This window comes from Carassius carassius, chromosome 25 (assembly GCF_963082965.1).
Source record: "Carassius carassius chromosome 25, fCarCar2.1, whole genome shotgun sequence".
NCBI lineage: Eukaryota > Metazoa > Chordata > Actinopteri > Cypriniformes > Cyprinidae > Carassius > Carassius carassius.
Genome location: NC_081779.1, coordinates 6,712,659 through 6,724,419, shown reverse-complemented (window position 1 = coordinate 6,724,419; position 11,761 = coordinate 6,712,659). Strand labels below are relative to the sequence as shown.

At 34.5% G+C, this 11,761-nt stretch overlaps 1 protein-coding gene across 1 annotated transcript; it reads right to left on the bottom strand.

The window, feature by feature from the left end:
* Window positions 1-51: 51 nt before the first annotated feature.
* LOC132104010 (C-type lectin domain family 4 member E-like) lies at window positions 52-6,199 on the bottom strand. The gene is made up of 7 exons (XM_059509155.1): window positions 6,083-6,199; window positions 1,742-1,870; window positions 1,618-1,665; window positions 1,305-1,376; window positions 1,022-1,176; window positions 442-551; window positions 52-332 (listed from the first exon to the last, which is right to left on the bottom strand). The coding sequence occupies exons 1-7, from the start codon at window positions 6,156-6,158 to the stop codon at window positions 158-160; spliced, it is 765 nt and encodes a 254-aa protein (XP_059365138.1). The 5' UTR covers window positions 6,159-6,199; the 3' UTR covers window positions 52-157.
* Between the last annotated feature and the right edge of the window lie 5,562 nt (window positions 6,200-11,761).

The window sequence follows — 11,761 nt, the reverse complement described above, 5'->3', positions numbered from 1 at the left end:
CTTGTATAGTAATCCACTTTAGCTTAATAAGCAACAAAACATGAAGAAAATATTAAGTACACATCATTCTTCAAAATGTATCTGTGTTCCAGTGACGTTGGTTCTGTATAATGGTGAGTAAATTAAATATTAAATCTGAGAAAGATCTATTGATGAATTAAACAGCTGCATCAGCTTCACACACAAATCTTTTTTCTTCAAAACAGTAAGTATCCATCCAGAAATCCGTCCCTCCGTATTGATCTCCCAGACCAGCACAATCTTCACCGTCTGGATGAAATTTAGTCCAGTTATCTGGCTCACTGATATCATTATTTCGTTTCATCCAGAATCTGCAGAAAAAACAAAAAGCTTCTTTTTAAGTTGTGACCTGCTAATTATCTTCATTTATTGCTTGTTTTAATGCAAAGGATTTATTGTCAAGATTAAAGAAGATCTTACTCTACTGAATCCTTAACTGGCTGGTTATTCACCCAAACCCAGTGTCCCTCGGTTTCCAAATCATTGAGACCAATCCAGTGAGTCTCTTCAACATTTGAGGTAACAAAATCCTGATGGAGAAAAAAAAAATCCTGATATAATGCACATAAGGCTAGAGCACAGCAATGTATAGCCTAAAATGTAATATAAAATCTGACTATTTGTCTTTTTGTCTATTTGTCTATATGTCTTCATAATCATTAGGCAACAATTTAATTCAAATGTAGCTGCTGAAATGATTTTTTTAAAGGTGATATCATGCATCTAATTTAGTACTTTTGATACATTTGTTCCCCTCCTGCCATTTACTGTCAGTGATCAATCTGTGTTTGTGGTGGAATAAGATGCTAACCTTTACCCAATCTGCCGAGACCATCAAACACTTTGATTGCTTAAATGTCATCAGTGGACTTTAAAATGGCTTAATTTTGAGAAAATATGATTTTGATTTGTTTCAATGTGAGCAAAATTTAACTGCACAATATGAAATCTGATCTCCGAAGGCCTTTTAACTAGTCAAGTGTTTAACTAGTGGACACACCTGCTCTGTTTTGCTGTTTATGATCACCAGATGTCCTCCTAGAGTCACACAGTGATCTCGACTCCGTGTCCAGTTCATCTTGACTGTAGAGAAGTAGTAACACTTTCCTCCAGAATGAATCCAGTGGACGGCACAAACTGCAAAACCTTTACTTTCTTTTGTAAAAGAGGCAGTGAAGATTTATTTATTCATAATTTCACACTACGTCTTTATTTCTGAGATTTTGCTTGTGTGTGTGAAAGGTCTTTTATACATTGCACAGGGCTCAGATCATAAAACATACGGTTTAATCTGTTCATCTTTTCAAGTGTCTTCTTATCCTGGTTGTGAAGCACATCAAACTCTTCTTTGTAATCTGCATGACAAGGCCAAAAAAAAAAAAAAAGAAGAAAAACACAATCAAGATGAGATAATCCATTGATCCATTCTTCAGTGCTCTAAATCTAAACTATCATTAATATGGAGATGTCCTCTAACTTTGGTGTAATAGACTGCACGTTTATCAAGCTCTCTTGCCATGACTGGTACAGAAACACTTATGAAAAAAAACTAAACGAAGTCACTCAGTACTGGGTCACAAATTATATTTTACTCACTTGTGCCATTAGCATTCTTGGCAGACTGTTGCACTGAAACTCTGACATCTGATTGAAAACAGAACATAAGCAGTAACAGTGATGTCACACTATATATGATATAATCTATATCAGTTATACTCACACAATATCCCCAGAATACAGAGACCTCCAAGAGCAAAAACCAGACAGACAGCAAAAACAATTAGAAGAACTTTAGTCCGTTTAGGTAGACAAACCTCTCTCTCACTTTCTTGCTCTTCAGTGGAGTTACCTGTGGTAGAAATTTGATGAGAAGAAGGAAATCAAATATACAGGTCCTTCTCAAAAAATTAGCATATTGTGATAAAGTTCATTATTTTCCATAATGTAATGATAAAAATTAAACTTTCATATATTTTAGATTCATTGCACACCAACTGAAATATTTCAGGTTTTTTATTGTTTTAATACTGATGATTTTGGCATACAGCTCATGAAAACCCAAAATGCCTGTCTCAAAAAATTAGCATATTTCATCCGACCAATAAAAGAAAAGTGTTTTTAATACAAAAAAGTCAACCTTCAAATAATTATGTTCAGTTATGCACTTGGTCGGGAATCCTTTTGCAGAAATGACAGCTTCAATGCGGCGTGGCATGGAGGCAATCAGCCTGTGGCACTGCTGAGGTGTTATGGAGGCCCAGGATGCTTCGATAGCGGCCTTAAGCTCATCCAGAGTGTTGGGTCTTGCGTCTCTCAACTTTCTCTTCACAATATCCCACAGATTCTCTATGGGGTTCAGGTCAGGAGAGTTGGCAGGCCAATTGAGCACAGTAATACCATGGTCAGTAAACCATTTACCAGTGGTTTTGGCACTGTGAGCAGGTGCCAGGTCGTGCTGAAAAACGAAATCTTCATCTCCATAAAGCTTTTCAGCAGATGGAAGCATGAAGAGCTCCAAAATCACCTGATAACTAGCCGCATTGACCCTGCCCTTGATAAAACACAGTGGACCAACACCAGCAGCTGACATGGCACCCCAGACCATCACTGACTGTGGGTACTTGACACTGGACTTCAGGCATTTTGGCATTTCCTTCTCCCCAGTCTTCCTCCAGACTCTGGCACCTTGATTTCCGAATGACATGCAAAATTTGCTTTCATCCGAAAAAAGTACTTTGGACCACTGAGCAACAGTCCAGTGCTGCTTCTCTGTAGCACAAAGTGGCTTGACCTGGGGAATGCGGCACCTGTAGCCCATTTGCTGCACACGGCTGTGCACGGTGGCTCTGGATGTTTCTACTCCAGACTCAGTCCACTGCTTCCGCAGGTCCCCCAAGGTCTGGAATCGGTCCTTCTCCACAATCTTCCTCAGCGTCCGGTCACCTCTTCTCGTTGTGCAGCGTTTTTTGCCACACTTTTTCCTTCCCACAGACTTCCCACTGAGGTGCCTTGATACAGCACTCTGGGAACAGCCTGTTCGTTCAGAAACTTCTTTCTGTGTCTTACCCTCTCGCTTGAGGGTGTCAATGATGGCCTTCTGGACAGCAGTCAGGTCGGCAGTCTTACCCATGATTGCGGTTTTGAGTAATGAACCAGGCTGGGAGTTTTTAAAAGCCTCAGGAATCTTTTGCAGGTGTTTAGAGTTAATTAGTTGGTTCAGATGATTAGGTTAATAGCTCGTTTAGAGAACCTTTTCATAATATGCTAATTTTTTGAGATAGGAATTTTGGGTTTTCATGAGCTGTATGCCAAAATCATCAGTATTAAAACAATAAAAGACCTGAAAAGGTTCAGTTGGTGTGCAATCAATCTAAAATATATGAAAGTTTAATTTTTATCATTACATTATGGAGAATAATGAACTTTATCACAATATGCTAATTTTTTTAGAAGGACCTGTATATGTGTGTGTGTATATGTATATGCAACAGCCTAAATTGTATTTTTAAAACAGCTAAAAACAAAAATGCTAGGTCAAAAACTAGCATTTATATAACTGGATGTCTGACTGAAAACCTCAAAAAGCAACTAAGATAAAGATCTTTTGACAGCTGCACCTGCGGGACAACTTCTCATCATGAGAAACATATCTGTTGATCAAAGCATCATGAGAACATGAACACTTCAGGCCTACTCTACAGGAAGTCAAATGCTAATTTTGGTTTATTATGCTTTTTGCAAGTATGTTTCTTCAAAACAATATAAGAACTATATACTTTTACGTATAAATATCGTTTTAAATATAAGTTGAGCATGTGAAGGATGTGGATGCATCAGGCATTGAGTTCAGTGAAATATACAGTTAAATCGATACAGCTCAAAATGTAAAATGATTAAGGAGGCCGTCTTCTCTTGTGTATGTTTTAAGGGACATTAACACAAAATACTAAATCAACTAATCTATTTAAAATGGTTTTATCAGTTTAGTTTAATAACTGAATAAGACAAGGTAGAATCCTAGTTAAAGAGATTCAGGTATTTATTCTATGACTTACCTGCAGGTGTGTGTGTGTGTGTGTGTGTGTATACACAGAACTGTAGTAACTGATTAGATGTAAACTGGATTACGTAATCAGATTCCAAAATACTTAGATTAACTAAAATACTTTGTTAAATTACATTTTAAAATACTTGTAATCAGACTACAGTTACTTTTTTATTGATTGCATGATTACATATTATTCACACAATAGCAATTAATTATTCATAATTTATTGATTCTCTCTAATTCCACTTTTCATCTTTTAAATATTCCTTTCTAAAATAGCCTATATAAAATAGCTTATATGCATTCACAAAGTATGTCACATTAAAACACAAAAACTCACGTTATTTCTTATTTACATATAATGCAGGGATTCCAAAGTTTTTTTTTTTTTTTTTTATCAGCCGGATCTCATTTACCTAATATGTGTCAACTAACCAATCTTAAATTGCTTGGGTATATTTTTAGCGATAGTCAAAAAGCAAAACAAAACAAACAAAAACACTGTATTGTTCAACATTTTTTATTTTTCTTTTATGCTAAAAATCATTAGGATATTAAGTAATAATTAAGATATTTTTTAATTTCTTACTGTAAATACATCAAAACTTAATTTTTGATCAGCAATACGCATTGCTAAGAACTTCAGTTGGACAAATTTAAAGGCAATTTTCTCAATATTTAGATTTTATTTTATTTTTTCTCAGATTCCAGATGTTCAAATAGTTGTATCTCGGCCAAATATTGTCCAATCCTAACAAACCATACATAAATGGAAAGCTTATTTATTGGTTTTGTGGTTCATGGTCCCATATATTTATTTGAATTCCTTAATACCTTTATTTGAAGGTATTAAGTTAATAAATAAGTAACACATTTGCATATTCATGTTTCTCTGACATTGGTTAATGGACACACGACATGCAAGTAAACACATTATCATTATCATTATTATTATTTGTATTAAGTGTTGTAATTTGTTATTATTTTTAAAACATTTATTTTAATTTTAAATTTTTTAAGCTTTTCATTAAACTCGTGAACACTCTGCAGTTCCTTCATGGGGCTCAGTTTGAGAAACCTTGACATAATGTAATGAAACAAGAAATGTAATCCATTTTCTGTTTCTTTGCATTTTTATTTTTTACAAGATAAACTAGTTATGTAGGTCAAAACTAATCGAAAAGTAATCAAAAAGTGATTATATATCATGTAATTTGGAATCAGTAATTTACTCAGCTCTGTATGTATGTATATATATATATATATATATATATATATAGTTTGTCAGTTTCACACACCCAGTTAATTTTTTTTAAAATTCAAAAATGCAACCAAAATAAAACATGAACATTTAACTGAACTCTTTGAAATTTTCTAGAAATGGATAATAGTATGTATCCCTATTGTGATATATCCAAAATTAGGTGCTCGAGTCATTGAAAAAGAAAAATGCAGAAAAATAAGTGTGTTAAAACTGAACAAAGTTTTTATAACAGTCAAACAAAATGTAGCTAACATGAAAGCATCAAAATATCTTCAAAATGTGTATCAAAATATCAGTCTTAAATATTTATATAATTATTTTGCATCAATACAACCTCTCTGTCCATATCAATACACAGTTATACCTCTAATAAGTTCTGCATAACTTTTCTCTTAAGTTTTACAATTTATTAATAGCCATTGTTCTTTGTGTTCTTTAAAAGACCTCAAAGCATTTGTGGGGAATTAAAAAAAACAAAAAACAAAATGAGGATTCTTGATATTGGTCATGTGATAAAGAGTTAGTGTTTATTGAAAGAAATACTAATTTGATATTATGTTCTTTAAATTATAGCACTGTGGTTTAATGAATTAAACAGTTTACAAAGCTCTTTCTGCTGGAATAATCTTTCTAGTATGATCTTGATATCTGTTCTTCTCTCAGAAAAGTGTTCAGTTCTTTATCTTTCTGAACTCCGTATCATTTAAACAAACAAAATAACATTCTGTAACATGTCAGTAATATCTTACCTCTGTACTGAGAGCATTTGCCACCTGAAGCTGTTGCTGAAGGCAAGTAATCCACATTATCATAGTTTGAATTCATTTGACGACCCTGATTGTTGTTCGGAGTGTTTACTAGAAGCACAGAATCCGCAAACATATTAGTACAGTAATAAGAGTCAATTGTAACAAACATTTAATAAACTAGCAGGGTAAAAAAGTGGAGCAGAGGAACAAATTAAACTTGATTATAGTGTGATGTGATGATTAAATCTCAGTATTTACAAGTTCAATGTTAACATTTTAATAAATATTTAACAGGCAATATGCAACTCGAAAACACTGTATAAACATTTATACAAACATAATTTTTCTTTATGAAAATAGGCTATGTATGATTAATTACACATACATACTGATGCAGACGTGTATGATGCTGTTGTCACTATTTAGCAGCCCTGCACTTGTGTGCATCTGTAGCAGAACTAATAGATACTGTAGAAACATGCAGGAAGTTATAAAACCTCAAACTCAGAACTCAGAAAGTGAACTACAGTTATGAAAGATATTCTGTTTGTTCAAAGTTTGTTCTTCAAAAAATATCTTCAGAAATGTAGGGGGACAATATGTGATATCATATAAGCAAGTTTAACATTGACTAGGATTTTTCGTCTATGCTTTGAGAAAATGCTGTCACTCCACTCAAAGGTGTTTAGGACATACTGTCAGTATGGAACAACTCATTCTTGGCCACAGCTCACTTACTCATTAAACCACAGCTGGATGGCAGGAATGTTAAACTAAACTGCAATAGTGACATTTAGTGATCCGAGATCACTTTGGCTTATTTTGCTTAAATGTGCTGATTTATTTGCTAATTTTGTTTCATTAAATCTATAAATTATGATTTAAAACTATAAATTGTGACATAACGTAACATAATGGCATATAAAACTACAGAGAACTATTTCTGCAACATTGTTCTTTACTCGTCTCAGTTTTCTTCTTTAAGGCTTTTCCTGTTTTCACCCCCTCAGATGTGTCACCCAATCAAACCAATATAAGAGAGTTATATAATAACATTACTAGATTACATTTAGTCATTTATTTATCTGTAAAGAGCCTTACAGATTAGGAATTTCACAATCAAGTTATCATCAATGAAGCTGTAAAGGAGACTGCCTTAGTGACCTCTTGTGAAGAAAACGAGAGAATTATAAAATAAATGAACATGCAGAAAAAAGTGTAAAATACAAACAAACAAAGCAACAACAAAAACATATATTAATGCTAAATTTTACAGTTATTAGATAAAAGCACACTTTATACTATTCATAAAGTTTGTTTGCTCAACACATTCAAAAGATTACACTTATAAACAAACTGAATGGGATGCATTGTCAATAATACATAAATAGCACCTTCTGTAACAGTATAAACTTTAAATACAATATAATGTTTATTTTTATTATCACTAAATCCAATCAGTGTGTGAGCAGCATAGAGCGCCCTCTCGTTGCTGTAGACGGTAATGTTTTATCTTGGTTAAATTCTCTTAGTTCATTTCTCTTGGTTCATGTCAAATTAATTTAGATTTAGATTTAATTTAGAATTTAAATAAGTCGCACCTGACTATAAGTCGCAGGACCAGCCAAACTATGAAAAAAAAGTGCGACTTATAGTCCGGAAAATACAGTAGTTGAATTAAAGCCGGTTCAGAATTAGTACACTTTAACCTAGTAGGTGCATGAGTCTGAACCTAACCTAACTTACTATTGTTGATGTGGAGATGTTCTTTAACTCTGGTGTAATTGGCTGTAAGTTCCTCAGTCCGTCTTGACATGACTGGGACAGGGACGTGCACAGACATTTTGAGGGGCAGGGGCTCAAGTGAAATAAAGGGCACTTCTTATAATTAGTTTTTTTTTTTTTTTTTTTTTTTTAAACAAAAAAGTATATATATATATATATATATATAAACGCAACTCTGACTTCCTTTAAAAAAAAATAATTAAAAAAGTTAATTAATTTTATCTTCCTCAAACTCACGCAATTGTTTCATTTTCAAAAGATGTCTACAAAATAATCAGTTCACAGAAACCATGGTCTCCTTAGTATTCACTAGGTTTATAGAGCAGCAAAGGAAATCATTCCACAATGTGCATGTTTTGAAAACATTTTCTATGCTACTAGTTAAGTATATATGAAGAGTTCAGATGCAAAAGCTTCTAAGTGCCATCTGAAATTTTCTTATGAGCTTTTTTTTTCAAGCTCGTATTTAAGTTCAGTCATTTAACTTAAATGACAATTAATAGGTAATTTTCATTGCCAGTAATGTGAAATAAGTGAACATAAACATACAAGCTTGATAAAAATGATCATTATTGAAGGATTTTTCATCTGAACTCTTCATATTTAGAATAACCTAAATAACTGCATCAAACAGAGGGGCGTGTTTTACTAATAATTTGTTTATTTTTGCACAAGGCACTACATCGTTTTAATTATTTTGGTGTTATCAGAATACATAACACTTTAAAATTAAACTTACCAAAATAATTGAGTAAAAATTCAATAAAAGCCAATGTCATGTATGTATTTGTGGTGGTATGGAATACTATTTTATAAAGGTTTCGAGGAAATAAAAAAAGTTAAATTACTTAAATAGTTAATTCATAAATATTGTTATTTTTAAAGTTTAATGTTAACTTATTTCTACTCAGTTTTATTTATTAATGTACCAGATGCAGTTACTCAGATTTACTACATTTTTTAGAGTGTATCCTCCATCTGTTTGCATCGTAGATTTCTTCTAAATTCACCAATTTAGATTTCTAAATTTCAGGGGGAAAGACTCTTGATGTAAGTCAATAACTGGGGACGTTCTGTATGCAAATTAGGCGTCAACTAGTTAAAATGCGCACATTTGCATCTAATTGACAGGGAAATGCAGGTAAATAGGTTAAACAAAATAACTAAAGCATATCACCTGGTGGTGATATATGCTTATTTTATTAACTTATTTTATTACATGGCTTGGTTGAATTCCAATGTAGAATGCTGTCTGTTATAACCAACAGACCGCTGTGCGGAGTATAACAGACCATTGCCATGAAAAACAGAGCGTTGCTATGGACTATTTTCTTTAGCGGGTTTAACAATCGGGGGAGAGGGAGCACTTCAGAACTCCTGACCTGATATTTAGATACTATATTTCAATAAATATATTTGTTTGACAGGGAAGCTGTGTGCAAACAGAAATATATATTATTTTTCAAAAATAAAAAAAAAGCATCCCAGAAAAAAGGGCACTTTCTCTCCAGGAATAAAAAGGGCAGGTGCTCAAGCCCCCTTTCATGTCTATGTGTGCACGTGCCTGACTGGTACAGAAAAAGATATGAAGAAAATGTAAAACAAAAGCAAGCAGACAAATCCTCACTTGTGTTGTTAGTTTTCTGGGCAGACAGTTGCATTGAAACATTGGCATCTGATTAAAGACAAAACAGTAGCAGTGATGTTAGCACTCGTTAGCTTGTCATTAGCGTTTTCATTCGAACCTATCGCTGTTTTCTTTTCTCCTCTCGCTCCAGTTTTTCACAAGTTCATCAAACAACCGCAGTAAGAATTTTCATCAAGCACGGTGAGTAATGGCTCCTCTCGTCATTGTTACTTGCACCTCTTGCCACATGTACAGTTTATCTATCTCTGTCACTGATGAGGGATTCACATGTGGTAAATGCAGGGAAATAGTTAAGCTGACAGAGAAGATTTCAGAATTAGAGACACGCATCCAAACTTTAATTGAGGACAGTAAGAATGTTAGGGCTCTAGATACGGCTTTGGATGCGTCTAGCTCAGGGATTCCTGTACATTGTTCGGTTCCGGCAACAGAGCCCCTGCAGCAGGGCAACTGGGTGACGGTGAGGCAGTGTAGTCGTGGGTCAAAACACCGCTCTTCTGTTCCGATCAAAACATTAAACAGGTTCTCCCCACTCAGTGATGCACCCACTGAGAAACCTGATGAAAGTGCTCTAGTTATTGGTGATTCTATTGTACGGAACGTGAATATAGAGACACCAGCCACCATAGTCAAATGTTTACCGGGAGCCAGAGCGCCTGAAATCTTGGCAAATTTAAAAGTGCTGGCTAATGCTAAACGTAAATACAGTAAGATTGTTATTCATGCCGGCGCTAATGATGTTCGACTTCGAAAATAACATTAAAGAGGTGTGTGAACTTGCAAGCACTATTTCATACACTGTAATATGCTCTGGTCCCCTCCCTGCTTACCGTGGTGACGAGATGCATAGCAGATTGTCATCACTCAATGGCTGGATGTCTAAGTGGTGCCCACAGAATAACATATGTTTCATAGACAATTGGACGAGCTTTTGGGGCAGACCTGACCTGTTTAAAAGAGATGGTCTTCATCCGTCCTGGGGTGGCGCCACTCTTCTCTCTAGAAATATGGCAAATCATCTTAGTGTTTATACTTGACTAACTGGGGCCCAGGTCAGGAAGCAGACAGACTGGCTAAACCGACCATCTGCTAGCTGCCTCCCGTCACAGAGGTCAGTTAATTCTCAGCACATAGAGACTTTTTCACCTAGATATCACACTATAGAGACTGTGTCTGTTCCCCGAACTAGAAAAAACAAAAAACGTCCAAACCAAGTTAAGATTAACAATTTAATTGAGGTTCAACAAATAAAAAACAGAAGCAATATGGATAAACAAATGATAAAGCTTGGCTTATTGAATATCAGATCCCTTTCTACGAAAACACTTTTTGTAAATAATATGATCACTGATCATAATATAGATGTACTCTGTTTGACAGAAACCTGGCTAAAACCTGATGATTACATTATTTTAAATGAGTCCACCCCCCAAGATTACTGTTATAAACATGAGCCGCGTCTAAAAGGCAAAGGTGGAGTTGTTGCTTCAATTTATAACAACGTTTTCAGGATTTCTCAGAGGACAGGCTTCAAATATAACTCGTTTGAAGTAATGGTGCTTCATATAACATTATCCAGAGAAACAAATGTTAATGATAAATCCCCTGTTATGTTTATACTGGCTACTGTATACAGGCCACCAGGGCACCATACAGACTTTATTAAAGAGTTTGGTGATTTTACATCCGAGTCAGTTCTGGCTGCAGATAAAGTTTTAATAGTTGGTGTTTTTAATATCCATGTTGATAATGAAAACGATGCATTGGGATCAGCATTTATAGACATTCTGAACTCTATTGGTGTTAGACAACACGTTTCAGGACCTACTCATTGTCAAAATCATACTCTAGATTTAATACTGTCACATGGAATTGATGTTGATGGTGTTGAAATTATTCAGCCAAGTGATGATATCTCAGATCATTATTTAGTTCTGTGCAAAATTCATATAGCCAAAATTGTAAATTCTACTTCTTGTTACAAGTATGGAAGAACCATCACTTCTAACACAAAAGACTGCTTTTTAAGTTATCTTCCTGATGTATCCAAATTCCTTAGCATATCCAAAACCTCAGAACAACTTGATGATGTAACAGAAACTATGGACTCTCTCTTTTCTAGCACTTTAAATAAAGTTGCTCCTTTACGCTTAAGGAAGGTTAAGGAAAACAGTTTGACACCATGGTATAATGAGCATACTCGCACCCTAAAGAGAGCAGCCCGAAAAATGGAGCGTAGCTGGAGG

Bases quoted from the DNA above. Each gene is read 5' to 3' on its own strand.
- LOC132104010 (XM_059509155.1), bottom strand. From the start codon at position 6,158: ATGAATTCAAACTATGATAATGTGGATTACTTGCCTTCAGCAACAGCT. The intron at 1,871-6,082 runs GTAAGATATTAC...TTTCTACCACAG, and splicing joins CAAATGCTCTCAGTACAGAG to GTAACTCCACTGAAGAGCAA. The intron at 1,377-1,617 runs GTGAGTAAAATA...CTTGTCATGCAG, and splicing joins CAAGAATGCTAATGGCACAA to ATTACAAAGAAGAGTTTGAT.